We start from the raw sequence: 27960 nt of genomic DNA, 5'->3' as shown, positions 1-27960 counted from the left end.
TAAGAGTCAAGTTTCGCATTGTTTTGAGGTCGAGAATCCTTACGTAAGTGCGTCTGAACGACATTTCTCTGCTTGCGCAGAGAGGAGATGGATCTAAAGCAGGTTCAGCAAAATCCCTCAGTGAGCTCTCATCTTGTCAAACTGATGTGAATGTGAATAGTGGAAGGAATCAGCCACTTACCCAGCATCCCCACCTCTACACTACCAAAGAAGAGTGCAAGGCCTCAGTCCTCCTTAGCAACAAAGCCAACAGTGCAACACCGCCCCATTGTGGTCAGACGGAGCAGTGGCAGGAAATCAAAGTTAAAAAGGGAGTAGAAAATACCTGCTTCTGTACAGAGGCTCCTTTGATAAACATGCAAACAGCCAATTAAAATTCTTTTTTTTTTCAGATTATACAATGTATTTTAAGTGTAAGTAAAAGAACACGTCGTCTACAGGGCGACACTGACGTTGCACAACTGCAGGGTCTTGGGGTTGGATGCTTACTTCGAGTCAGTGACAAAGCTGGTGTTCTCCCTGTGTCTGTGTGGGTTTCCTCCTAAAATACATTGGTTAATGGAGTGTGTGTATCACATTGTCCATGGGGTTGGGGGTGAGATTTATTAGATGAGTGTGAAATTGTTCACAGGTGTGTGTGTGTGTGTGAGACACAGAGAGAGAGAGAGAACGAACGTGTTGTTGCACATGTTTTCACAACGAATAATGAAAGTTTTTCAAAAAGAGCAGAAAATATCGACCATATTTAAAGAAATTCTGAAAAAAAAACTAACATGGATTACAAATTTTTTCTTTAAAAAACAAATTTATTATTTTTTTTTTGCCAGATTTCCTCCCTCTTTTGCCAATTCCCACCATCATCGTAGGGATAACGCGGGAACATGGAACCTTCTGTTACATCTTTCTAACGATTTCTCAAACACTTCACCAAACAGCTCAAGATGCTCAGAGGAGAACACTAAACGCAGGACCAGAGTGCAGACAGTCAAAGGGCATATAGCACTGCTGCGATTTTAACTCACTCAGATTCCTTCAGGTGAACTCAAATGGATGCTGATTGAGCTGTTGTACACTCAGACGTATAGATCTATCTTTATAAATAAAAGAGCAAAACTGTCTTTTATAATTAAAAAAAAAAAAAATACCCAAAACATTATTGCTAACAAACTTTGAAAAATATATTCTTGGTTAATTAAAAAAAGGCATCGTTATTGAAACATTCCAGAGGAACCATAGAAAAAAAACACAACACAATACAGCGGAAATGAGGAATTCTTCAGATGTTGACAACAGTCGCCCTCTGCGCTACATTCACTTTCAATCAATATTTTTCTTTAAATTCATATTAACATGATTTTATTGCATTTATCCTTTTGCCAAGCCCCTCGTGTCAGTAGATTATACCTCACCTTCAAATCTAACCAAGAAATTAGTCATCAGAAAAGGTTAAAAGCCTATTAAACGTAATGGGGCTTTATTCAAATATGTAACCTCTACAAATACCAGAGCTTAAAGTTGATCATTTACTTGTTTAAGTTTGCCCCCAGTATCCCAAATGCGGTCAATAACGCGAGGCATGTTTGGTGTTTTATTTCTTTTGTTTTGTTCTTGAGCTGCGAGGCTAACAGCTAAAAGGTGGTGGTAGTCTTTGGAAACATGCAGATGTGGAAAACTCCAGATGTACACAGAGGTTTGGACCTGGGGGCTACTCCACATAGTTAACTTAAGCTCCAAGTTGAGGAATATTCCTCAGTTCTTTTCCTGCTGGACAGGTTCAACACTAGGGAGTATTTTTATCTTAGAATTACAGCTTCAAAATCACCGTGATGCTCCACTGTTTGGTTTGTTGTTGGTTTTCGAAGTGAAAATAACTGACCATACCCTCTGCAGAGAACACATTTTGCAGTTCATTTTAGTGCCCAATTTATTTGTTTTGTTAAAATATACAAAACACAAACAATAAAAATGTGCTCTTACTTTTGCAAATGCAATTTTCTTAGTTAATTAAAATCTTTTGCTCAACAGTCTCTTTAAAAGCAACTATAAGTGATCCGTCAAGCACAGAAGCAGCCACTTTTTTGTCCAGTTTTTCCACTCTTGTCCATGTTTACAAATTACAGTGTGGGACAAATGTGTCAGAAACCAGTTAAAGTTTATTGCCTGTAGCTACATTACAGCCTTGATGCTCCAGTGCAAAACTAAGGACACCAAACATGTCTCAGCTTCTGGTAAAGTGTTCAAACTGTGTGAATCGCTTTTAACATCCGACTAGTGTTAATGAGGTTTTCCCAATCCAAGTGTAATATGACACTAGTTTTAATACTAGACCAAGCTTCTAGAAGAGTTTCCGAGTTCTTGACGTGAAAGTTTGTGGTCACGATGTCACGGACGGTTATGTTTGTACTAGACAGAGTTTCTAGTTATTTATGCGAGAATTTGTGGTCACATAATGTCGAGGAAGAACTCTCCGTTGGTGCTGCAGGATCTCCGGGAGCTGGTGAGCTCCGAGGGCACAAGAGCGAGGTGGCGTCCGGATGGAGATCCCGGAGCTCGAGCAGATGAGTGCAGGAGGCTGTATGTGTGAGAGCGGGAGCTCCGTACACTGCCCTCGCTAGGGGGAGCTGCTGTGCGTTCACTGCCCCCTCGTTCTCGCCGGAAATCGAACTCGGACGTGTCCCCGGTTTCCGTCGCCGCAAGTCTGAAATCCGCCGGCCCCGTTCTCCCCTCCGTCCGGCTCCAGCTGCAGTTTGAACCACTGCTCCCTGATGCAATACACGACAAAGATAGTTTTATTTAGCGCTTTAATAATGCAGAAGGGCGAGAGCGCACAATAACTTTATTATATCTTTTTAAAGTGGAAAAAAATGTCCTTGTGCTTAACACAATTAGCTATTTAGCCAAATCTGAGAATCAATATCAGCTGCTTGTGTTGCCAGGTTCTGTGGTTCAACAGCAAACGCTTGAAAAACAAACATCCGAGAACATGGCCCGTGACTATCCAAAAGCTAATCAACAGCAGGCCTTACCTTCACTGTGCTGGCTACCAGGGCTTCCCCCTCCTGCCTCTGAGTACACCTGGGGTCCGTCTTGCAGTAAGTGAGGGGGATATTGATACGGGAAGCTTGGCCATGGAGCTTCCGTTGGGTGCAGCAAAGGAGCGAGTGTGTCCTGATCAGAAGCTCCGCTGGAACCGTCTTGGTCCTGCAGTGAGAGGTGGGCCATGTCTGAAACACAGGACAAATGGGAGAGGGATTCTTTAAAGAGTTGTTCAGGTGTGTGGCTGACACACACAGAGACAGAGACAGAGACAGAGAGAGAGAGAGAGAGAGAGAGAGAGAGAGAGAGAGAGAGAGAGAGACTCACTGCCAGAGAGGTCTCCAAACACATAGTAGCACTGCTCTGAGAAAGTGATCTTGTTAACTGTGTGCCGGATGAAGCCGGCTTTCAGCAGGTTGCTGGCGTATTTTCGAGCTTCTCGGCGATCGGCAAATCCCTCCATATGGTGGAAGAGCCAGTCCACTACATCTGACCCTGAGTGGAAAAACACACACAGCAAATTTAAGACATGCAGGATGTGTCAAGAACAGAGCAGGAGATGATTATAAAATAGAGAGCTGTAGGATATCCCGGAATATGTTTTAATAAAATTAACTAGGGCTGGGTGAATATTCAAAAATCGAACATCTAATTGACAAAATCTTTATCCATTATATGCATTTTTTATTCTGTTATGTCCCCACTGTGTGTGTACTGTCCCTTTAAAACCAGCTGTAGTCACGTGATTCTGTCCCCTATCTGCCACATGGAGGAGAACCTAAACCCAGAGGCAGACGGAGAGACTCAAGCAGCTCGTACCAAAGTAAAACACAGCATCTGCAGTTTGGAAATGCTCCGTTTTCACTTTAATTAAGACGACACCGAACAAAAAGGAGAAAAAACTGTTTCAGCCAAAGCACAATTACACACCAAATATAAACAATGCTCAGAAAACAAGAGAGGAACAAGCTCCCAGCAACATTAGAGAAAATATCCCAGCTTTAACACTGGAGCACATTTACAGCTCAAGCCTCGTCACTGAACTTTGAGGGTCACAAATACAAAAACAAAATAAATCATTCATTAATAATAATCGTGGTAAAACGTACAATTAATCGTGATATTGTTGTGCGCTCATATCACCCAGCATTAAAATGAAAATTCTGACTAAAGCAGTAACAGTGAATATCTAGCTTGAACCTGCGTAACAAGAAATTCTAAAAGAATGATAGTGGAAATATTTTACCTATGAAGGCATTGGCGATGGTTATTTTCAGCCACATCCTGTCCCTAACCTCCAGTCCCGAGTCTGGACACGCCATCGCCTTCGCTACCGTCGCCATGTCACTGTGGACAGACAGGTGGTAGTCGTCAAAACCTGAAGAAGAGGATGTAGACAAATGCCAAAATCAGACTTCACAGAAACTGAATAAAAACTCTAATCATCTTAACACCAGGTGGGTTTTAATGTTGAATGGAGTCTCGGTTCCTTACGCTCCGTCTCTGGAATGGAGCTGGAGATGGAGGAGCTGGTGGAAGTGACTGTGCTCATGGAGGGGCTCATGCCATAGGGGGGGTAGACGCCTGTCATGGCGGCAGTGTGGGACACCCAGGCAGCCGGGTCGATCGGCCGGATCGGCTCACCTTGAAAACATACAAAACAACCAGAGCTCAACTACACAGTCCAAGAATATCAGGGATGTCTGGGTCAATCTTTCTGAGTCTGATTCTGGGATCTGATGGGATATTTTGTATGCACCCCATGTAATGAGTGAGGTGTCCTCTCATGGTGAGAGCTGACATTGGAGCTGGTTGGGGTCCACAGATGCCTTACATTTTTTATTAATGTGTTTTTAGATGGAAGTTCACACTCACTCCTGGGCAGAGCGAAGCAGTTGTTGGGGTTTGGATCCCAGCACTTCGCTACCGTCAGAGATACAGGTCTGTGAACACACACACACACACACACAGTCATATAGGACTAAAAATCCAATACGCACTTCTTCTAAACAGACACGGCCTCTGCTGCCCCGTTTGGACTCACCCAGGTTTGTGCACAATGTCCCTCAGCACGCGGACTGCATCGTCATTACACATGTTCTCAAAGTTAATATCATTCACCTGTGGAAAGAAAACTGCACTGATCACAGGACCATGTCAAAGTCATTACAAAAATAGAAAGCTATTTCACCATTTACTACATTTGCTCTTCTACACACGAACCTACAGGGGCTGTGTTGGCCGACAAAGGTGAATAACACACATGAAAATCAGGGTTTGATTCCCTGCTCGGGTAAGCCTCTGATATACAACGATAAGAGTCCATGGCCATGGCTCCCACAGCTAAAAATGAAATATAGTCTCATAAAGCAGTGGAAATGTGAATGGGAGACTCTCTAAGCCCTGTTCACACCTGCAGCAGCATGTCTCCGGGTTCGATGCGTCCGTCAGCTGCCACCGCGCCTCCCTTCATGATGGAGCCGATGTAGATTCCTCCATCACCGCGTTCATTACTCTGGCCCACGATACTGATGCCGAGGAAGTTATACTTCTCTACAGTAAACACAGAGAGTCAGAGACATAATGAAATACAGCAGGAGAACCACATTTCTCACTTGTAACTGAGGCATAAACTCACCCATGTTTAAAGTGACGGTGATGATGTTGAGGGACATGGTGGAGTCTGTAATGCTGCTGAAAGATGAAGACTAGAGAGAGAGAGAGAGAGAGAATGTAAGACTCGCTTTGTTTAAACTACATTTCTACATGTGTGTTCTCCTCCACTGTCTTACCCTCTCCATGTGATGAGTTTTGGGTTTCCGTCGCCGGCGACGATGTCGTCTCATCATCCGTGATGTATCACTCTGCTCAGTCACACTGCTAAAACTGCAGGACACACAGGGTTTTCAGAACTGAGGTCAAAAACTGAAATGAATTGATTCATTTGAATCATAATTCTCTCTTGAATGATTCTGAACCGATTCCCTAAAACTCGTAACTAGATGATGTTTATTAAGGCTTTGTGCTCCGTCCCTAGTCTATATGTGAATGAATCCAGCCATAACTCTATGAGCACCTCCTTGTTTCTACACTCACTCTGCATTTCCTCAGCTCCACTGACCACTCTGAAGCACTTTAGTTCTACTATCACAAACAGCAGTCTAAGCTCTGTATACTTTCTTTGCAAACTCCAGCTGCACTGCTGTGTCTGATCCACTCGTAACAGGAACAACACACATTAACACCCCACCACCACCACCCAAATCATACCTGCTCTGGGGGGGCCCTGACCATTGAGGAACAGGGTGAAAGGGAGCAAATAAAGTATGAGGGGAAAAGATGGATTACAGCCTGTAATTGCATAAAGTGCTCCTGTATGGACAGTGAGTGTAGAAACAAGGTGGAGGTCATAAAGTGATGGCTGTACAGTGTATACACACACACATCATTACAACAGCTTGTGAAGCAGAGTGGAGTTTCTCCAGCAGGGGGCATTTTTTGCACTTAAGCACAAACTAAATAACAGCAAAAAATATGGAAAGTCGATTTATAATCGAATCATAAACTAAATGAAAATTTACAGATTCCCATCCTTAGGTCCCATCTCTGAGGACGCAGCTAGAATCCCCATTCTGATGTTGCATTGAGATCATTAGACCTTCACTAATAACCACATCCTGCCAAATCATTGCTGCGGTCTGTCTACAGGGCTTTGACTGGTATTACTCAGCTGATGTGTACAGACTCCAAGCACATTATCTGGCTTTGGGCTACATCAGAGGAAGGGGGGGGGGGACACACGCTGGTCATATATCAGGCACTTGAATTCCTATCTGATTTTTACATTTGTTGCAGAATGAATGCCTTGATTCACCAAAACCCTAACGGAGGACCCCTGGATTGGACAGAATGCTCCACCAAAAACATTAGAGGTTCATATACTACTGCAGCTGTCTGTAAAAATAAATAAATAAATAAATAAAATATAAAAAACAATCCAGCTTTACAAAAACTGTGAATAATTAACGCACTGCACAGCACTGGCTTGCGGCTAATTACTGATCGGCCTCTTGCTTAGAAGCGCTGCCAGGTTTGTGTAAAAGCTGAGCCGGGTTCTGACTCATTAAATCTGACATCACAATTTCTGAACTTCCAGTCTGCTCACACAGCCCTGGACAAATAGAGATTTACGCTGCGTCACAATCTTACACTACACAAGAACTCTGTTTCTGCGTACATTTGGAGGATATTCAAAGGTGATGGACATGACTGTCCCAAAATAAAATGCAATAAAAGTGAGCTTCTGATACCAGACAATGACCCCAAAACTCGCTTGAATGCTCACCCATTTCTTCAATCACAGCTGAACCTAAAACATCTCATCTGTCCCTACAGGTACTCATAGTGGGTGATTATACATGGTTTGTGTCATTTTTGTGGCCATTTTCTTTACTTTTTTTGCTGTAGCACTCCTTGTACCTCACTGTTCCCTGTAGTTTATGTCCTTACCCATTACTATCAACAACCGTAAATCCACACTGGCCTCCCTGGTGACTAAGGCTGTATCTAGCCCCACTGGCACCGTTGATGCATGCTCAGTGCCACCAGTTCTAACTTTACGTGCTACATCACTAACCACCACAACAGCACCTCTACAGTGCATTGCCCCAAGTAACGAATGAATTATAATATTAAAAATTATTAATATACTTTGAAAAATAACCTGCTGAAACAAACATATGAAAGATTAGTCTCAAAAAATTACAAAGAAACTAAAAAGTTAATGAACGCAACAAAATAACACCAATTCTCTTTGTTGTGTCTGAGCAATGATTTAAAAACAGTGTTTGCCTTAAATAAGGAAGCTCCCAAGTTTGACTGTTGCCTTTATAAAAGCCAGAGCGCTTCATCCCTATAATCACAGACAAACTCTAACGGTCGGTGTGTGTGTGTGTATTAGACTTCAGTGTGTCTGAAGTGGTACTCATCTCCTAAACACAGTTTATTTCTAATTGTTAGAAAGCTGGAGTTTGTTTGGCCCGAGGTACAAGGGCAGAGTGCTGAGGGCAGTGAAGCATGCTGAGAAACACACCGGCTGGTTGATCCGTCGTCGTCCGAGTCGAAGCAGCTGCTAGACTCCAGTTCACTGCTCATCAGGGATGAGCGACTGTCGTAGACTCCCATGTCCATCCCTCTGCCTACCCGCGAGTAGCCATTCATCCTACCACCTACAGGGGGCAGCGACAAGAGCAAGAATATGTTCTTTAGCATATACCAAATCTGGTCCTGATATGACACACAAATACGTACGTGCATTAGTTAGTGTGATCCAGACATAATAAGATATTATTTCAGACATGTTACACTCCCATAGTCCCTTAAAACAGACCAGCAGGTTTTCATACAAGCACAAGGTTTATAAAATTCCCTCCGAATTTCCCGGCCATTCCTCTCCGGGAGCCGACGGCAGGACATAATGTTGCATGCATTCCTTTGACTTGGATTTCACAATGCTTGAATTATGTGACCTCAGCTGAGACAAACTTAATAAATGCAGCTGGAATCTCCCCATATATAAAAGGCCCTGGAACATCAGTTAAGTCAACTGTTAAAAAAAGCAGCCCTTTCTGTACGCAAACAAAGAATTATTTACATTTTTTTTAAGTATGTATTTTTTCTGAAAATAAAAGGTTTGTTGATGATTTAGGTAGCAGTGTGTGTAACTGGGGCTGTTCCATATCATATCGATCGCAATAATATTGTCATTTTTAACACAATAAAAAAATGTTTTAAATCAATATCAGGATATTAGTGATATTCAGACTTATTTACGTAATGACATCATGCAGTTACCCGTAATACAGCACACGTTCTTTACACGAGTCGTTAAGTCACAGTGAAGTACAGTGGAAAGCGGCTCTGAAGTGGAGGGATTTGTTCCAAATAAGTGGAGTGATTGTGGAGGTGGTTTGGTTACCATAAACAATGGTAATATGTTAGAAATGAAAGAAGCAATAATAATAATAATAATAATAATAATAATAATTATTATTATTATTATTATTATTATTATTATTATAGGGCGGCACGTTGGCGCAGCAGGTAGTGTCGCAGTCACACAGCTCCAGGGGCCTGGAGGTTGTGGGTTTGATTCCCGCTCTGGGTGACTGTCTGTGAGGAGTTGGTGTGTTCTCCCTGTGTCCGTGTGGGTTTCCTCCGGGTGCTCCGGTTTCCTCCCACAGTCGAAAAGCACACGTTGGTAGGTGGATTGGCGACTCCAAAATGCCCGGAGGTGTGAGTGAATGTGTGTGTGTCTGTGTTGCCCTGTGAAGGACTGGCGCCCCTCCAGGGTGTATTCCTGCCTTTTGCCCAATGATTCCAGGTAGGCTCTGGACCCACCGTGACCCTGAATTGGATAAGCGGTTACAGATAATGAATGAATGAATGAATTATTATTATATAATTATAAATAATATTATTGTTATATATTAAATATATTTAGTTGAATATAATTAATATAACATTGATTTTGCTGCAATAGTCCGTTTTTTAAATGAATACAAGTATTTTTCAGTGCTTTGTTCATATCACCAAGAAAATCGTTATTGCCAAAATACCCTTAAATATTGTGATATAATTTTAGGGTCATATCGCCCACCCCTAGTTGTAACATTATTAAAAAATATCTCTGCCTTTTGAATCCAGTGCAGCGCAGCCTGTCCCATTCACACTGACGGTTTGCTTTTAGAATTGGGTTGTTTGCATTGTTTTCAGCTCGGGAATGGACTATGAGCCCGTTTGGAACATGGAAACAAGCGAACCATGGGGAAATATTAAATATAAGATATAAACATACAGATCCTTTAATTTTAAAGTATCTCACTCCACGGATCTCAGAAAACTCCTATGGCTCCAGACAGATCTGAAGGCAGAAGAGACAGAAAGAGAGAAAGCCAGGAACGGACAGACAAGGCCACACCTGAATGATCTTGTGAGTGTTTCTTTCGGGGCCTGTCTCTTTCTCTCCGGTGGGATACTACAGAATCCGTCTCTGTCTCGTCGTCCACACCATGCCGACTGCCTGCAGCTTTGGGGCTGTGTTACACAAAGACAGAAATAAAGTTACCATTACTATAGTCAGTGTAAATCATGTAATAACCAGCTAATTCATCCGGATGGACCCAGGGTTTCCAGGATGGAATAACCCTGAAATAAATGTCACTAGAATGCATTCTGCATTGGGTCCTACGTGCAGCAGAGTGTCATATTTAGGCAGGTTTTAACTTGAGCAGAAATACTGACTGAAAGGATGGTGGTCTGGAGTCTCCGATGCCTTGAGATCTCTCTCCAGAGGGCGGCCGCTCCGACTGGCTCTCGGCCACCGAGCATCCATCCGAGTGAGAGCCATCTGCTGACACCAGCTACAGACAGAAACGTGGCTCACGTGAGATGTAAACAAGCTTACACACACAAACACACACCAAAGCCTTTCCTTTGGATCCTGACTCATTTGTTTTCTCGTTTGCATGTTTATGCTGAATCTTCCCCTAAAGCATAATTCATGTTTAAGGAAAAGAGCTGTTGACAGGTTGTTGCTTCAGTAATTTTCATGACTTCAAAGCTCCTGGTGAAGTGATTAATACCTGTAGCAGCTGTATGAATTAAATTCTGGGTGAGTGCTTATTTTACTCTTCTCCAAGTGTCTGAAAAAGAACATTATCCAACAAAGAGGATAGACACCTGAGGGAAAAAAAGATGCTTTGTCATTTCAAAATGATCCTATTACAATACCCTGTGATTGCTGAAAGATGAATCTAATCTCATCTGTCAGGAAAGAGGTCTTCTCAACGGCTGACAGGAATGAGGCTCAATCTTTCATAGCAAATATAGGCCTGTTTTTGTTGTCTTTTCATGCCTGAAATGATATTCATATGGGTGTTTCCCTGTTAAACCATTTTTCCATTTAAAATTCAACAAGAGAAAACTCCTCCGTCTCAGAGCCACTTTCCACCACACTTCACTGTGGCTAAATGACTCACGTAATGAACGTATGCCGTATTACGGGCAACTGCATGTCGCCATTATGTAAATAAGTCTGAATATCACAATATTATTTTTTTTATCGTTTTAAAAATGATAACGATATTATTGCGAATGATACAATACGGCACAGAGATATTCACGAGACCTGATATCTGAAAGCATCCTAAAATGTGCATCAAGCACGGAGAAAGTTCAGCAAGCTCAGCTCAACAGCCAAGTCCAGAGAATCTAGATTTTATCATCTATATTAGTTACAGCAAGTGGGACATTAATGCAGGATCACTCCCAACAAATTCCTTTATGCTAGAGAGTGGAAATACTACCGTCTTCCTAAGGTTTGCATGAAATAAAGCAATAAACAAACAATGTTTATAACCATGACTGGAAGCTGTTTACAAACACAGAGCACAGGTCGGCCCACATGTAATTAACAACATTGGAAAGCTGGCTTTCCTCAAATGTCTGACAGACACTGCACAACAACATCGAAGAGCATTTGTTTCCTGTAAAACGTCCAGTGCACATATGGTCTGTTTCCTCAGGAGTCGATATGTGGAGAAACGTGGGACCACCTGCACTCTATCATATTCAAGCAGTACGCTTCATTTCTCCCAGGTGGATATCCCACCCGCTTCAAAACGGGGGTGGGCTTCGTTAGCGTTAATATTTCCACTTCATTATGCAAAAAGAACCTGTGAATTATGCTGAGCTGGAGATATGAAGGAGAGTGTGCGTGTGTGTGTGTACTCACCCAGCACACCACCCGACCATTATAACAGGGAAGTTTAGCGTTATCATCCGTAATCTCCTCCTTGACCACACTGCAAAACAGATTATAGAATTCATTTAAAAGACACCTGAATCAACTCATATCTAACATAGAAAACAATGGTAAAAAAACAAATAAAATGGTAAATTAAAAGAATAAACATGAATGTTAGCATGAAATATTATATTCCACATTCACACCATAAATATTATTTTAACTTATTCTAAATTGGGGAAAGTTGCTAAATTTAATTATTCCCTAAAGAAATGTGATCAATTCATATCCCTAGGGGGGAAAACACTAAAGCCAAAAAGCACCTGATCCGACTAAACCAGCTGAACATCAATCAAACTGCATCTTGGCTCGGCTTTAAATCCTGGGGGAGGCGACTCTGAATATATTAGAATATGGAAATGAGCCAACATCATCGGGACGAAGAGAACAAAAGTGGAGGACCATCAGTAAAATTAGCATGCACTTTCAACACAAACCAAGAAAAAAAGAAACTAAAAGAGCAGTCAAAAAAGTAGGCCATCGATTCGCCAGGACTGAGGAAGAACCACCTTCAGTCTGGCTCCACTTTAAATGGTCAGTGTTATCAGTTAAATAAACACAGTGGGTTTGATTTTGTGTAAAAAGCTCTGTTCTGGAGAAAGTTAAGTTGGGATTGTTAAAACTAGTTGTTTTAACGTGTAATGGCTCTTAAGAACTGAGACATTGTTTTATGAATGTCTAAACATCAGGGCATTGATGGTGGTGATGTACATCTTTGAAAACTGTCCCCAAATCAAACTTACTTCTTCAGATTTATAACCATTTACCATCATCTCTTATAGTGGGGTATTTCACTTGTTGAAGTGGAGTGGAAATAAAATGTCTATGTGAAGTATGGTTCCGTTCACTACCACTGTAAATGTGTCCATCAGTTTCTCAACAATTCAAAACTTGTCAGCTTTAGTTTCATTAAAATAAATCCTGGTGCATGCCTGCTTTCAGCTCCTGTTTATTTAAATGATAAAAAGCCGCTCGCTGTTCACCCCGACCCCGAGCGCACAGCAGTGAGGAGCAAGGAGCAGAAGCTCTGGTTTTTAGTCATTTCCGCTCAGTTCCCTTTTTTCTCTGTTTTTACCCAGTGCTCTTATTTCTCCACTCTTGTTGTGTCTGCTGCATTTGACCTCGTATTTGCGCCCTCACATAAACGCAGTTGAGCACTGTGATTGGACAGACTCAGATGAGGGGGCAGAGCCATTCTTAAGTCTCTGCACTTGACGTAAGAAGCGGAGCATAATCATAACGTCTCGTTTTATCCCATGTTTTTTTTTTTTTTTTTTTTTTTTACTTAAACAGCCATGTTAAGAACATGGACTTGGTGGTCTTTTTTCAGCCTGTGGGTTTGTAGACTCCAGAACTCCACATTAAATGTGTACATTCACTCAAATTTCTCATGAACAGAAATAAACTCCAGGCAGAAAGCCCACGTTTGCCGTGGCCCCTGAACTCCATCCTGCACAAAACAACAGCAGCAGTTTAAAGCCAGTCATGTGTGATTTGTCAAATGTAGCTGAGCAAAAGGAATGCAAAAAATCCTCTCCCTCAGCAATCTGGAGCCAAACCTCCAAGCTTGTGCAGCACCTGAAATTAAAATTTAAATCACTGTAGGCAATGTTTTAAAACCCTGTTTGTTCAAAGTTGTTATAAGCTCCCACTATAATGACTGAATTACTACATGCAACCATTGAGTGTACACAGGGTGTTTCGTCTTTCTAGAAATGCATGTCATTAAATGGGACACCCTGGAGCAGCTGCACATGATTCTATGCGCTCCTTGATCAATGCAAGCAGGGGTTATAGGGGTATAAAACCACCCCACATAGGGTTGAGGATCAGGGGAGCTGTTTTTTGGAGCAAAAGAGCTACATCTGATACCTACAGTGCAACGTCCAACATCAGTACCTGGTCTCAGTAGCTGGTCTCAAGGTTAAATTCAAGCAAATCCTCACAGCAAATGTTCCAAAGTCTAATGTAAAGCCTTCTTGGAAGAGCAAGATGCTGTTAGAGCAGGCAAAACTGATTATTATGACTATCATCAACCTTAAAAGCGAGAGAAATAGCTTGTTACATAAAACTGTGCGGTGTTTCAAGAAGTGGAAATCCCACTCTTTTAGATTTGCATCTGTTGAGAGATCAAACATGTTTAGGTTTTTAGACGAGGGGTATGTTTTTATTTTTTCGAAAAGCAGGAGCTCAGGGGAGAGGGAGGATCAAACTGGGCTGTATTTCACAGGGAACTGTGGGCTGTAAAACTGACAGACGGCGGCGTATCCCGGCATTCCTCAGCTCCCTGCTGCAGTTGTTCCAACTCGGCATTCCTCTCCAGCGTTAACGCAACACAGAGACCAGAGCCGTGTGGAAAGAGGAAGTTTACAAAGCAACTGGGGGTGGAGGTTTGGGAGGGTGAGCTTAATAAAAAAAAATCTGAGTTTAACTCCTTTGCTTATATTACTGTTGGCTAATGAAGAAGCAAACTCTACTGGCGTGTCTAACTACATTTTTCACAGCCTGCTCATGTAATACCTCTTCAGAACTGAAAGGTATTAACAGTAACAGCTTCTTTTCTGAGAAGGCTTTGCACTAATGCTTGAACATTGTTGTGAGGATCTGGTTGCATTATAAGGTCAGACGCCACTGTTCCTGGTAGTTCTGGTCTGGATCACAAACAACTCCATCTCACGGCAGTCATGCTGGATGGAGGTTTTTCACTACAGAGAGGTATATCCTTCTAGCCCATGATTGTTATTAAGCATAGTATCTAAGGTTACATCGTAAACAACAAATTAATTAAAAGTTTCATCCTAATCATTTGTGTCTACAACAACAGTTATTCAATTGTAGTTCACTTTGGTGTAAACCCAAGGACGCAGGGTCCTGCGTGGGATCCTCTCCTTGGGTCAATATCTGTGAGGAGTGCAGTGTATTCTCCCTGTGTCTGTGTGGGTTTCCTCCAAGCTCTCCCTCCAAGAATCCGAACACACTTTTAAATGAGCAATTGATCTAAGACTGGGTGAGTGTGTGATGCCCTTGTGATGGACCGGCCCTACGTCCGGGGTGTGTTCTTGCCTTTTGTGGCCAATTATTCCAGAGAGGCTCTGGACCAAACCTAATCCCAATTTACGGAAAAAGACTGTCAGTTTATTGAAAATATAAATTCCAAAAGGGTGTATTTCATCCCCCAATGTGTGTTTTGATATGACTTCCGCTGAATCTGTTTAATATACACAAATGCTCTATAAACATAGAATAGAGACTACATATAAGGTCCAATGAATCGGTTCACTGATATACTGGAAATAACATTCAAACGGAACCGATTCATGGGTCGTTCGTCAATATTAATCGCTACAAAATGTAAAAGCTTAAACCGAACGGTGTATAAATCCTCTTTAGACACCACTCAAACTTGAAATGCTAGATTTAAGTTGGTATTTTATATCAAGACCACTCTGACAGCCAGAGTCTTTAATGAAAAAGAGTGTATTTCTTTATGCTACATTTCATATCAATTCACATACAAACAGCAAGGAGCTAAATACACAGACTGTGTGTGTGTGTGTGTGAGAGAGAGTGACGGTGGACGAGGAATATGTTACGTCGTGGGGACCAAGACCTGTTCATACACTTTGTGGGGACTTCTCTTCCTTGTGGAGGCCACAATGCCAACCACTCACTTTTAAGACGAAGATATGTATTAAGGTTTGAATAAAGCTATGGTTACGGTTAGGAATAAGATTAGAATAACTCTAAGGAAGGTCTCCACAATATGAATGGAAGTCTCTGGAATGTCCCCACGCTGCACGAAAACAAACACAACAACAAAGCCATATGAGAGGGCAGGGTCAAAAAAATGGATCAAAAAAGACGAGTAAAGAAAGACCACCCTCCTTTCACCCTAACTGAACTTCTCTCCCTCTTTTAAAGGTGGCTACTTAATCGAATTCACCGTTCCACCTTAAACGCTATAGAACTGAATGTGCTATTTAAGGTGGAACGTGGAAATCAAGAAAGCAGCAGGCGAAACAAGACTCTATGGGGTTAAAAACACAAAGAAAGTAGTTTAACCCTTTATGTCCCCCTTTAAAGGTCTTGTCACTTTCGTAAATACATAAATTGCAGGTTTTATATGAGTAATTGTGTATATTTTACAGACATTATATACTATCAAGTCTGCACTGATTCATATACAGGCTTTGTTGTGTTGTTTTAAGTTTAAAAACAACAATAAAAATGTGACCAGGCGACACCTTGGAGGGGGAAAGATCACTCTGGCAACCCAAGAACAACAAGAAAGAGTGAAAACTGGGAAAACAGGGAGTGCTGAAGGCACAAAAGCCTTGAAAACGAAGCTCACCCAAAGTCGTCGTCCATAGACTTGAAGAAGAATTTGTGGTTGGGTTTTTTGAGCGCGTTTCTGAGGTCAGAAAGTGTGACCCGTTCCGAGGGCACGGCCAGTTTGACCAGATACGGAGTTTCTTGCTCGTCGAGATGGTAAATAACTTTGGTTTCCCCCATTTCTGAGCGCTTAGGGAAGGCATCCAGACTTTCTGCTCTTTAATACAGCCCCTTTCCCCTTTCTCCTCCACGTCTCCGAGTCCTTGGGAACCTCCAACGCGCAACAACACAGCACTATTCCCAGCCTAAAAGTTCACAAGTTAGGTCCAAAAATACTCCTCCGGCTCCATAACCGCGTCCTCCCACGGTTTTACCAGCGAAAGGCAAACGAAACGGGGGCAAACGTACTAAAAAAGTTGAGATTTTCGTGTCAGAAAAGCAGCCGTTTCCAAGGAAAAAGCTCGGCTCTCTCCCACAAGCTTTTTGTATCGCTCTAATTGATGTGAAAAGCGAGTGGAGAAGCGAGGCAACCGACGCCTCCTTCAGGCGAGGGCGTGAACTGCAAGGACACATCCCATTCTACGCACTTGTGACCTACGTAGTGTGCCCAACACAACACTTCAGAAAAATACTAGGTATTAGGCTAGTTTTGGATTAATATGTGCTGTTCCAACAATTTTAAAGGCCGGAGGGCTAAATTTAGATATTAAACACAAAACTAATAGTGATATTAAATATGAATTTACTTGTATGCAAATGTAATAGAAGATTAAATATGCAAATGTTGGACCCATTTATTGCCCCCCTCCATATTTCTGTTGTCTGCATTGTGTCCAAGTTAGTGCTCTTCTGGTGTCTGTATGGGTTTCCTCCTACAGCACAAACACATATGTTGATCAGTGCCATATATGTGAGTGACACCATATCCAGGATGTGTTCATCCTTTGCACCCAGCGCTTCTGCTCTGGACCCAAAATCCTTAACTGGATGAAGCTCTTACAGAAGATGAAGTTATGACTATCATTTTACATACTTTAGGGACAGGTGCCCTATTCTAAGCTATGACAGATTTAATATAATTACAGATGCATACATTTTTATAATGACAGGCATTCTGAAAATAATAAGAAAAATGACATGGGTTGTAAGATTTTTACTTTATTCAAAGAAAGAAAAAAAGGAAACTTGAAGTGGCAGGCATTTTCCTTCACATTGAGATATAGCTGTTCAAAGTCAAATTCTGTACTAAACCTACACTAGAGCGTGAAAGTTTGTGAACTCTAGAATTTTATATTTCTGCATAAACGACAAATACTTCTGGTTTTCACTGAAGTAATAGAAGTAAACAAATCAAATGAGGAACATTTAAAAATAGTGTATACTAGAGTTTTAAAGAATAAATACTCTTTTATACTTGATATAATTTCCAACTGGTCCTTTAAGAGAATATTAAATATGTCTCATGAAATTTAAGTAAGAGTTCCTGAGGTAAAACCTTTGTATGTCTGAAACACAGACCCCTATAAGGAAAGTCTTTGTTTTGTGGCATGCTTTTATAGGACCTATTGTTCAACGAAAAATAGATGATACAAAAGGTGTGCTGCTTCCAGGTCATTGCTGACTGACTAAGGGTGGTGCAAACTGTACAGAAACAAATTTCAAAAAGCTGAAGTCTACCTCTGAACTAGACCTTTGCTTCACACACAGTAACCAAACTCTAGAATATTAAGTCAACCCTTGAATGTACACATTCACTGCAAGTTCGCCGCACATCACATGGTCATCGTCAAAGCTGTACCCACCTGCAACAAGAGAAAAGGAGTTTAAAGCCATATTTCTTTTCAAAACATGCTTAGTTACAATTCAGCTCTCCTGCAAATGAAGTATGGAGTGTTTATGTTCTGGTCACGGCATAAACAAGAGGAAAAATCAGAATTGCTCCCAAGTTCAGTTAATGCCATGAAGAGATTTACTGTATGCCTTAGTTGACACCACATTCATCACACAGAAAAATGAATGGGCAACACAAAGGCAAGTCCAGACCGCATCCATGCGGAACGTTTACACAGCTTCGCATTTTATGCAGTTGCTCAACTCAGGAGAACAGACCTCTTGACATCATGCCCATATTAGGAAATCCCACTTTAAAAGCCCACTTTTATTATGCACTGATGAACATTTGTATATAAAAAAAATATTGGAAGGTGAGCTAGCACTATTAACTTGAATGGGTTGTTACAGGCTACATTTAGCAGCGCCACAAAACTGCATCCAAGTTTAGTAGGTGTTGGTGTATACGTAGCGATCATTTTTTTTTATTGACCTCAGTTGCCCTGCAAAACTAGTTGCATTAATTTATCTCCAGAGAAATGCACTTGGACATTTCTTTATAGGACATGATGCCTGCTATAATGACATACTGCATCAAGTATATATTGCCTGGATTGCCTGCACTTCTTGCCAAGATGCAGCAATGCTGGCCCAGTCAGTGCTGGCAAATTTTGTGTAAACCAAAAGTGGCCAACACATTATGGGACGTAGGATATGGCCTACTTCAGGCCAAAACTGGCCTGGGGGGGGGGGGATTATGGCAACATGTCTCACGTGGAAAGCAGGGGAATTTGGCTTGATTCCCATGCCTTCATTCCATGTGGTGAGTGGGCCATGGAAAGTAATAAGGCCATAAAAAAGGGGTCAGTAGATGTAGTCATTTGTTAAAAATCAAAGCAAACCTGTAGTTATGGCTTGTTTGAGCATCTGATGTTCTCACAGTCTAAGTAACAGACCTCTCCCCCCATTGGCTTCACACTGCTACCTGAAACAAAGTGGGCAAAAATAACCATTTAAATTCCCAACAAATCACATATTTGATTAACTACATCCCACACATGCAAACAATGTTCATGCCACAGCAGTATTAAGGAAACAACTAGCATATTTCCTCAGATTAGGCTGTTCCAAGAATTATTGTGCGCCTTATTTGACACCACATTCATCTAGAGGAAAATGAACGGGCAACACATAAAGGCAAAGTGAAAAATGAAAAAGCATAAACTTCTAAAAAGGAAGGACACATTTTAAGAAACTTGAAATAATCAATCAAATTATTTCTTAAACAAAAATCGACATTCTCAACTAGTACAGATTATTAGAGAGAAAATATTAAACAATGGAAAGAGCTAAAGATATAAAAACCAAATTAACCACTAACCATCCCAGCTTGCTGCTCTCCACGTGGTTCCTCACTGCGACAAAAGTAACAGATTCTGTTGAGCCCTATATAATGACCATTAGGTGACCATGACAAAGCCTGAATATATTGCTTTATCTTTGTCCTTATAAAAGTATATAAATTACAACAACCAACGACTGATGATGGATTATATAACTAGGTGTATTTACACATATTTAACAGAATGGCAAAAATAATTTTGAGAAAAATATAATTCTTCCTTAAAAAAAAGTTAACATAAGTCTTTTATTTTGATAAGTTACGAAAACGTTCCATTCCCGAGCTAAGACCTCGCTCACTTTCCCTTGCTATCGTCACCGAATCTTTTCGTTAAGCTCCGAATTTTGATTAATTTTGTGAGATTTTATAGTTTTTATCCGAAAACTATTAATGTAAGAGCGCGTTATCGACTTTAGACGACGATTATGTGTTAGAATTCTGAAATTAGATCCAACATCTCGCGCCATTGCGCCCTAGATCGATGGAGCTAGGGGTAGTGAGGTTATGGTAAAATTGGTATATTCCCATTTTGGGTCCTACTTAAAGATTTTTATATAGTATTTTTATATAGTAATATAGTAATATAGTAATATTTTTATATAGTAGTTAAAAACGAATGTACGTTTAAAAAATAAAAATACATACAATAAATATAACAACAAAAATTACATTTATGTCAATTAAAAATAAATAAAATGGTCTATAATTCATTAAATAAAATTTGCAAAATCTTTTATGTTTAAATAATTGTTTTTATTTTAAAGCTCCAGAATCTCCAACATTGAGTTTGTGGTTCACACAAATATCTAAAATTCTTCCTTTAAAGAAATTGATATTTGAAATCCCTTAGGAAGCAACAAAGATTGGTCTCTACCAAGAATTAACTAATTTATGTTATATGTATTTATTTTATAAATAACTTGTAACACTTTGCAGTCATTGGTACACTGTGATTTATTTTATATTTTTTATAAACGTGTGTACACATATATGTTAAAGATAGTATGTTAAAGCCCCCCTCCAATGAAATCCAGTGGGTTTTATTTTTCTTGTATTCAAGTACATGCGGTATTGTTAATGTTAGAAAATGCATCATGAGCAAAATATACAGGCATCGCTTTGAAACAGCATTTCAAAACTGTCTCAAACATAGGAAATCAGCAAACCAGGATTTCATACGTTACTAACCTAAGGAACCAATCCTATCAACTAAATAAATACAGTAATAAATAAAACAACAATACATAAAATGCGGGTAAATAAATCAATTATACTGCTATAGTGTAATATTAAATAAAAGTATTTAATAATCTATATAAATTTAAATAAATTAACTTTTATCTTTAGCTGGCTTGCTCTGCGCTCTGTTGAACCTTCCCTAATCTCTAGGGCTGAATCTCAAATGACTCCCTGTTCCCTACATAGTGCACTAAATAGGTCATTAAATTATCTATTCTACATATAATTTTCTAAATAAAAATACACTAAATATTAGACATCTTGGAGGATATACACTGTAAAGAAAAACAACATTCGCTATAACATTATTATTATTTATTACGGTTTAGAATGTGTACGTAGGAAGCAAGGATCCAATTGGGATTGAGCCCTAGCTGCCTACGACATTTGTTAAAGTCGTTCATGTGAAAAGCAGTGAAACTAGAACGAGGTTATTAACAAACACTTCTTTTAGGATTCACAAAGCACAGGGGTGAGTAACGGGTCGTTTTACTATTAGAAAACAGTTTTACATCTTAATTTAATAGATATTTAAGCGCATACGTAGCTGACAGTAACATACGGGCAAAATTACTGTAACTTTGCGGATGTCTGCTTAAGGGCATGCATTAACATGACAAGGAATTAAATTAACTAAATAGAAGCTGAGCTGCATAAAAATCATACAATGTCTATTTATTTTCCAGCATCTTATTCCAGTATTCAGTTCCACCTTAAATGGTGGTCTAACCAGGACACGTTTCAGTGTGATTAATGTTCTTATTTACTTAATTTAGCACAACTAACCACCCCTACAATATTTCAGTGTCAACTGTTGATCTATAACACATTATTTGTACAGTTGTTAATGTCGATACGTTTCTCTGCAGCGGTGGTGAATGGAACCAGACGTCTTCAACAGTCGGAAACACAGATACAGAACTTTATTTAATCTCCACCAACACCACCAATAAATGAAATAGGGTGAAATAGGGGTACACCTGCCACAAATAGTTTTTCATTTGGGATTATGTAGCTTTAGAACACACTGCAGGCATTCCTCCACAATGAATGACGTTTCAGTCAAGGTCTAATCTTAAAACCATGATGAGATACAGTATCACGCATCAGGCAGTGTATTCATAACCATTTCATGTCCTGACTTTAAGTGAGGAGCTTTCTGTTAAATGTACAATGCCCAGTCTCAAAGGTGTCATGTGAAAATGTGTCCTCTTTGCCAACATACTGAGTGAATGACTGTCCCGGATGAGATTTTGAATAGTTACTGAAAGTGACCCCAGCAGCTGGTAAGACACGTAGAGGAGAGGGTCAGAAATAGCAGCAGGCTTTGTTAGTATGTTTTGGTCAGAGCTGACTGGCTCTGACATGTAGAGAGTACTTTAATTAATGTGTAATACAGCAAAAGATAATTATATTTGGAATGCATCAGCACATTCCTGATATGAAACACTACATTTAAGGGCACCGCTTTAAGTTTCAACCTGGATTAGAGCTAAAGGGCTTCTTGTTCAAGTGTTGTGGTTTTTTTTTTAATTTTGCGGCGAAGGTCTCAGTATGAGGTCTGCTATCTATAACTCATTGTATCCAGGGCCGCATAAACTTTGTGAAGATACTCAATGGGCTTTGCACAACACAGAAACTCCTCTTTCCTGCAGTTAACAGCCTCTACTCGTCTTGGCTTTACACAAGATTATTGTGAGGATTTCATGGCATAAAGTGGTGTAAACTGTAGTAAGATCAAGTACTGGTGTTAGATGAGGGGTTCTGGCACTGCAGCTCATTCCAGAGATATTGGATAGAGCTCTATCTCAACAGGGAAGACAGTTCCACTGCTCCACAGGCTGATGCTATGGGTTCTTACCCTCTAGCCCACACCTGGCGCTGAGAATAGTGGCATGTGACATGGTACACACTCCTATGGAGAGTGTTTTTGCAGTGAGTGCACCTTAAAATAGGTGAACTCACTCGTGATAAGGGGTGTCCACAAACCGCGGGGCTTCTAGCTCTGATTATACACTGTGGGGTGAAAATGTATAATTGGAGTAGTGGCCAAGTAGGCCGCGCAGTGTCTGATATTGCTCCAGTCGCAGATGATTTACAGCGAGGCGGAAGGATACGGTGTCAGAGTTGTGGTTTGTTGTTGGATATATCATACACCAGTGAGTTTAATTAATGGTCCTCAAGGTCTAATATCAGAGGCGCATTAGTGATATCGATGTCAGGGGCATTCTGACCATACTCTTTATTGGGTTTTCTCATCCAACAGGGGCCTGAGATTTGGACCATTATTGGGAATGGAGGCACATGGGTCAGCCAAGCCCCTCTCGAGGAAGAGGAGGAGAGAGGGGTCAAACGGGGAGGCGGAAGAAGGAGAAAGGCCAGTTAAGTACAAACGCAGCTCACTGGTGAGTGATAAAATGATTCTTCTTCACAGTATGAAACACCCATAATACCGACACCTAGTGGCCTGAATGTGTTGGATATTTTGTGCTAACGTTATCTTAAACATGGACGTCCCCACGTTGGGGTTCCACACTTTGGAGCATGAACTGCTTCATTCAGGGACGTTTGACTCTTCTCCTCTTAAGAATCACACTTTATAGAAAAATAAATAATGATTTAAATAAATATTATTTTGGGGTAGACTGACATACTGCCCCTTGTTTTTTTTGTACTCTGAAGGCTGTGAAAGATCCAGCACCTTATGCTGATGAGATGGAGTCGATGGCAGAAAAGCCATACAAGAGAGTCAGCATGGAAGAGGCACAAAGAGGAACGCCTCGTAAGTTACTCCTGAAAATGGAGCTGCATGGTCAACTCACTTAAAGAAAGATAGCCAAGACATGGCTGGTACCTGAGGTTTCATTCCTTAGTTTTGCACTGCTTTAATGTAATGTGAACATGTTCACTAGGGGGCAGCATACAAACCAGAATGTATAATGGTGCTTTTCCACTTCATGGTCTCTACTGGACTCTACTAAACTCTACTCTCAGTTTGGCCCCTGATCGGTTTTCCACTACCACAGCTTCCCCTGTCTCTAATGGGAACAGCGGGCTTTGGAAACCACAAAAACGGTGGCGGTAACGTTAAGCATTGTTTAATCATGGTGTATTGGTTGTTATTGTTGTTGTTGTTTGGGACTGAACACAGCTCCGTCATCAGTTCAGACAGATCAGTAGAGTTTGTTCCTTCCTTGTTGCAGCATCCAGCTCTCGCTGGATTCTATTGTCGGCCACCGATCCAAGGAGCGTTTGAACCTCTTCAAAAGACCACGGCGTAATTTTACGAGCTGCCATTGTGAGGCGGATAAAAACAAATGTGATCTCTGCTGCAGCTGGAGATTTTACAGATGGAGAGTTGGTGCTGGACGTCTGCGTTGCGTGGCGTAGAGTGACGACTTTCTCTGGACAATCAGCGCTCTGCAAGGTTTACACGCCACGGTTTAGTCCCTACTCTACGCTCTGAACCACGAGAGAACAGCAACTAAACAAGAACCCGCTTCCAGAACCAGGACCAGATTTACCTGGTGGAGGAGTAGAAAAGCCAAGTTGAGTAGATTCGTGTAGGGACTATGCAGTGGGAAAGCACCATAAATAAGCAGCGAAGAGAAAAGTTTAACCAGACTGAAACAAATAAACAACAAAATTTCATGCACTGTTATATCACTAAATGGAATATGGTCATGTATTTGTTTTATTTGTCCCATCTCCTTCCAGCTGACCGGCCAGTGAGGGTTTACGCTGATGGGATTTTCGACTTGTTTCACTCAGGACATGCTCGTGCTCTCATGCAGGCCAAAAGACTCTTCCCCAACACACACCTCATTGTGGGTGGTAAGTTCGGCCCTTCCTTTTTGAAGCCTTATTCATAAAACTCACATCCGATGAAGAATCAGTTTGCTTTGTAGACCCTGTGTAAATCAGCTTATGCTCTTCTGAGAATTTAGTTGGGGATAGCCATGTTTAAAATAAGATAATCCAGGGTCTAAACAGCAAACTGATTTTTTATTTGATATGAGATTTATAAAAAAGATGTTCTCCTCATGCTCTCCTCAGTGTGCAGTGACGAGCTTACACACAAGCTGAAGGGATTCACAGTCATGAACGAGGAGGAGCGCTATGACGCAGTCACACACTGTCGATACGTGGACGAGGTGGTCCGCGATGCGCCGTGGACCCTCACCCCGGAGTTCCTCACCAAACACAGGGTAAGCAGCACAGAGAATCAGGTCTGAACATTTTCTGGAGGTGTCCTTTCGCACATGTAGCGTACAGCTGGAGATTTTCAAATGTCAGACGTGTTCTTGCACATGTTTCAGGACTTTAAAACACAAGCAGGAGGCACAGCACGAATTCACTGTGAACATTAGCGCCTCTGTTCACACACGCACTCACTTAGACATTACCCAGACTTTATACCAGGGCTCTGGCAGGATAAAGTCCAGGTAATGTCCGGTACAAATGTTAAAGCCATGTGAAAGGAGCTAAAGAAATGTCCACTAAAATGTTGGTCTTCTGATGCTCTTAGATTGACTTTGTGGCCCATGATGATATCCCGTATTCATCCGCCGGGAGTGATGATGTTTACAAGCACATAAAGGATGCAGGTGAGTCCCATAGTGAACACATATTTGTGCACCATATCTGAAAGAACAGGTGCTGTCATATAAAATGACTCTATGATGGTTTAGCAACATTATGAAAGCCATTTTTGGAAGGCAATGTTATTTCATATGTAACATTTTCAAACCCAGTTATGATAGCAACAAAACACCTATTCAGATCCACTTGGGCTTTTTCAGGAATGTTTGCACCAACCCAGCGGACAGAAGGCATCTCCACTTCTGACATCATTACACGCATCGTCAGGGACTACGACGTGTACGTGAGACGAAACCTCCAGCGTGGCTACACTGCCAAGGAGCTAAACGTCAGCTTCATCAATGTGCGTACATCACATTTCATCATCCTCTCCATATATAGATAATACTTGATCAATAATAGCATTATTGCATCATTCCTGAAAGCCGAATATGTGATAAATAAGAGCATGTTTTGGTCCCGACCTTCAGGAGAAGAAGTACCACCTCCAGGAGCGCGTAGACAAGGTGAAGCAGAAGGTGCGGGACGTGGAGGAGAAGAGTAAAGAGTTTGTGCAGAAGGTGGAGGAGAAGAGCATCGACCTGATTCAGAAGTGGGAGGAGAAGTCCCGCGAGTTCATCGGCAACTTCCTGCAGATGTTTGGGCCGGAGGGAGCGCTGGTGAGTGTTTGAATTTGCCGCCGTACTGTCTATGGAGCTCTAAGATCAGAAGATTGTGGGTTCGATTCACAGTGATGTCATATACATCCAGTGTGCCTTTTAAGGGCTGTTCTGCTGTTTCTATCACATCGCTAAAATACAAAATTTTTGTTTCCAATATTTTATCATTCCTTTGCTGTGTGCAGAAACACATGCTGAAGGAGGGGAAGGGCCGCATGCTGCAGGCCATCAGCCCTCGCCAGAGTCCGTCCAGCAGCCCGAGTCGAGAGCGCTCGCCCTCTCCCACTTTCCGCCTGCCCTTCTTCACCAAAACTTCTCCCACAGACTCGCCCTTCTCACATCCACAGGCCATCAGTGAGGATGATGATGATGAGGACGAGGATGAAGACCTTTAAATCGCTGGAAACAAGACCCCCAGAACCCAATCTGACTTTTTGTGGCTCTCTGTTTCTCAATAATGCGTGGAACCAAAAAACCCAGAGAGGCCGAGGTCAAACAGGGTTTTGTTGCTACCAAGAGGCATGTAATGTACCAGGTTTGTGATGGTTTTAAGGCATGCCAGTATTCCAGATTTAGCAGTTAACCATTTTTAATAGGCTGGGTATGTTTTACCTTCATTACAATCCAGCAAACATGGCACTGTTTCAATTTTACTTGTTTAAAAGTTTAATTCTGCAGCCCAGATCACAGTGACCTGCATGAAGTTGGTGTTCCATTTAATGTGGATTGTGTGTGTGTGTGTGTGAGAGAGTGTATGAATGACTTAGTTCAAACAAAGCCTGTCCCACAGGGAGCTTTGAAGCTAATTATAGCACAAATCATGGTTTTCTCTTTGTACGTTTGGAGCACTAACTTCAGGTAGGAAGAACTGGACAGGGGTAAAGTTACTAGTTTTGCACACTGAGGACCTGAATACTCAGAATTACAGAGTTAAGGTTCTTCTAAATCTGTAATCAGCTCTTATATCTACGGAGCTCTGGAGAAGCCTGGGGGTGGGGTTGGTGGAAGAAAAACTTTATTATTAATTTTAATGTTATAGATAAAATAAAAAAAAAAGGAATATCTATGAACACTTTAAAAAATGGAGAGAACGACTTCTAAATGGGGTAATATTAAAAAATTATGACCACAATTTAAGAAAAATTAATACTAATTGTCATATCTTAATATAGTTATTGTAGCTCTGAAGGAATAATTTACTGGAGAATTAATTAATTCCATTGTTAGATTTTAAATATATTTAGGCATATTAATTTAAAATTCTAATTTTAATGATAATTTTTCTCAGTTTTTGATCATGGTCAATTATACCCAGGTTCTTGGCTGAGATTTCAATATATACATTAATGAGAAAGTGTTAAATATTAAAGAGGTTACATATCTGGACATATGTAGGATTTTGTTTCTTCTACCATGTTGGAAATATATATAAGCACAAATTGAACCCATTTGTGCTTACATACTTTTTTAAATTCTTTTTCTTTTAGCACTTCAAACTCTTACTGATTTCAGTAGGAGGCATAATAAAGAGACTCAGCTCATGCTGCTGGCTACATTGCACTGTTAGAACTCACCAGAACAAGTGATTATTCGTGAAAAGTGTGATATCCTTAGCTACACTAAGCCTTTGCACATTTTGACTGAGTCCATAAGGGTTTTCTTGTGGGTCTTGGATTTTCTTCTCCTGTTAGGTCAGTATCTTGAATGTTCTGGAATCTGTAAAACAAACAAGTTAAATAAATAACTATCTGATGAACAATGATTTCAAGAAGTGCTAATTATATTACAGTATAAACAAGGACAAGTGAGTTACAAATCAGTTCTGTGTGGTGTTCCACATCTCATAAGTGCTCATGAGCTATTTTTTAAAACGGGAATCACAGAACCGAACCCCTTACTGGAGCAGTCCCTGGCCATGAGAGAAAGATTTAAAAAATACATGATCCAGACCCTTTGTGCTAATTTTTTTTATATCATATAGAAATAAATATATA

General features: G+C 40.9%; 2 protein-coding genes, 1 long non-coding RNA gene and 2 other non-coding genes across 5 annotated transcripts; 1 reads left to right on the top strand and 4 right to left on the bottom strand.

Annotated features, from left to right (window-relative positions):
* Window positions 1–805: 805 nt before the first annotated feature.
* On the bottom strand, window positions 806–16746 carry dvl3a (dishevelled segment polarity protein 3a). The gene is made up of 15 exons (XM_066681623.1): window positions 16254–16746; window positions 11831–11900; window positions 10339–10457; window positions 10016–10131; window positions 8129–8264; window positions 5829–5922; window positions 5675–5744; window positions 5450–5589; window positions 5081–5157; window positions 4912–4979; window positions 4531–4680; window positions 4283–4414; window positions 3364–3531; window positions 3027–3224; window positions 806–2762 (listed from the first exon to the last, which is right to left on the bottom strand). Exons 1-15 carry the CDS (start codon window positions 16412–16414, stop codon window positions 2443–2445), a joined length of 2019 nt encoding a protein of 672 aa, XP_066537720.1. The 5' UTR covers window positions 16415–16746; the 3' UTR covers window positions 806–2442.
* A 636-nt stretch (window positions 16747–17382) lies between these two features.
* On the bottom strand, window positions 17383–19518 carry LOC136706866 (uncharacterized). The gene is made up of 3 exons (XR_010804160.1): window positions 19446–19518; window positions 18967–19049; window positions 17383–18036 (listed from the first exon to the last, which is right to left on the bottom strand). It is a non-coding gene; the product is annotated as an uncharacterized lncRNA (long non-coding RNA).
* Window positions 18129–18268, bottom strand: LOC136707935 (small nucleolar RNA SNORA13). Its single transcript, XR_010804294.1, has one exon. It is a non-coding gene; the product is annotated as a small nucleolar RNA SNORA13 (small nucleolar RNA).
* LOC136707934 (small nucleolar RNA SNORA13) lies at window positions 19130–19264 on the bottom strand. Its single transcript, XR_010804293.1, has one exon. It is a non-coding gene; the product is annotated as a small nucleolar RNA SNORA13 (small nucleolar RNA).
* Window positions 19519–21072: 1554 nt separating the features above from the next.
* pcyt1aa (phosphate cytidylyltransferase 1A, choline a) lies at window positions 21073–27918 on the top strand. Its single transcript, XM_066680559.1, has 9 exons — window positions 21073–21177; window positions 22972–23110; window positions 23388–23487; window positions 24423–24539; window positions 24762–24913; window positions 25234–25312; window positions 25508–25650; window positions 25778–25966; window positions 26152–27918. Exons 2-9 carry the CDS (start codon window positions 23000–23002, stop codon window positions 26359–26361), a joined length of 1101 nt encoding a protein of 366 aa, XP_066536656.1. The 5' UTR covers window positions 21073–21177; window positions 22972–22999; the 3' UTR covers window positions 26362–27918.
* The last annotated feature ends 42 nt before the right edge of the window (window positions 27919–27960 follow it).

The sequence above is a fragment of the Hoplias malabaricus genome, chromosome 9 (genome assembly GCF_029633855.1).
Source record: "Hoplias malabaricus isolate fHopMal1 chromosome 9, fHopMal1.hap1, whole genome shotgun sequence".
NCBI lineage: Eukaryota > Metazoa > Chordata > Actinopteri > Characiformes > Erythrinidae > Hoplias > Hoplias malabaricus.
This window is presented reverse-complemented; position numbering and strand designations above follow the sequence as displayed.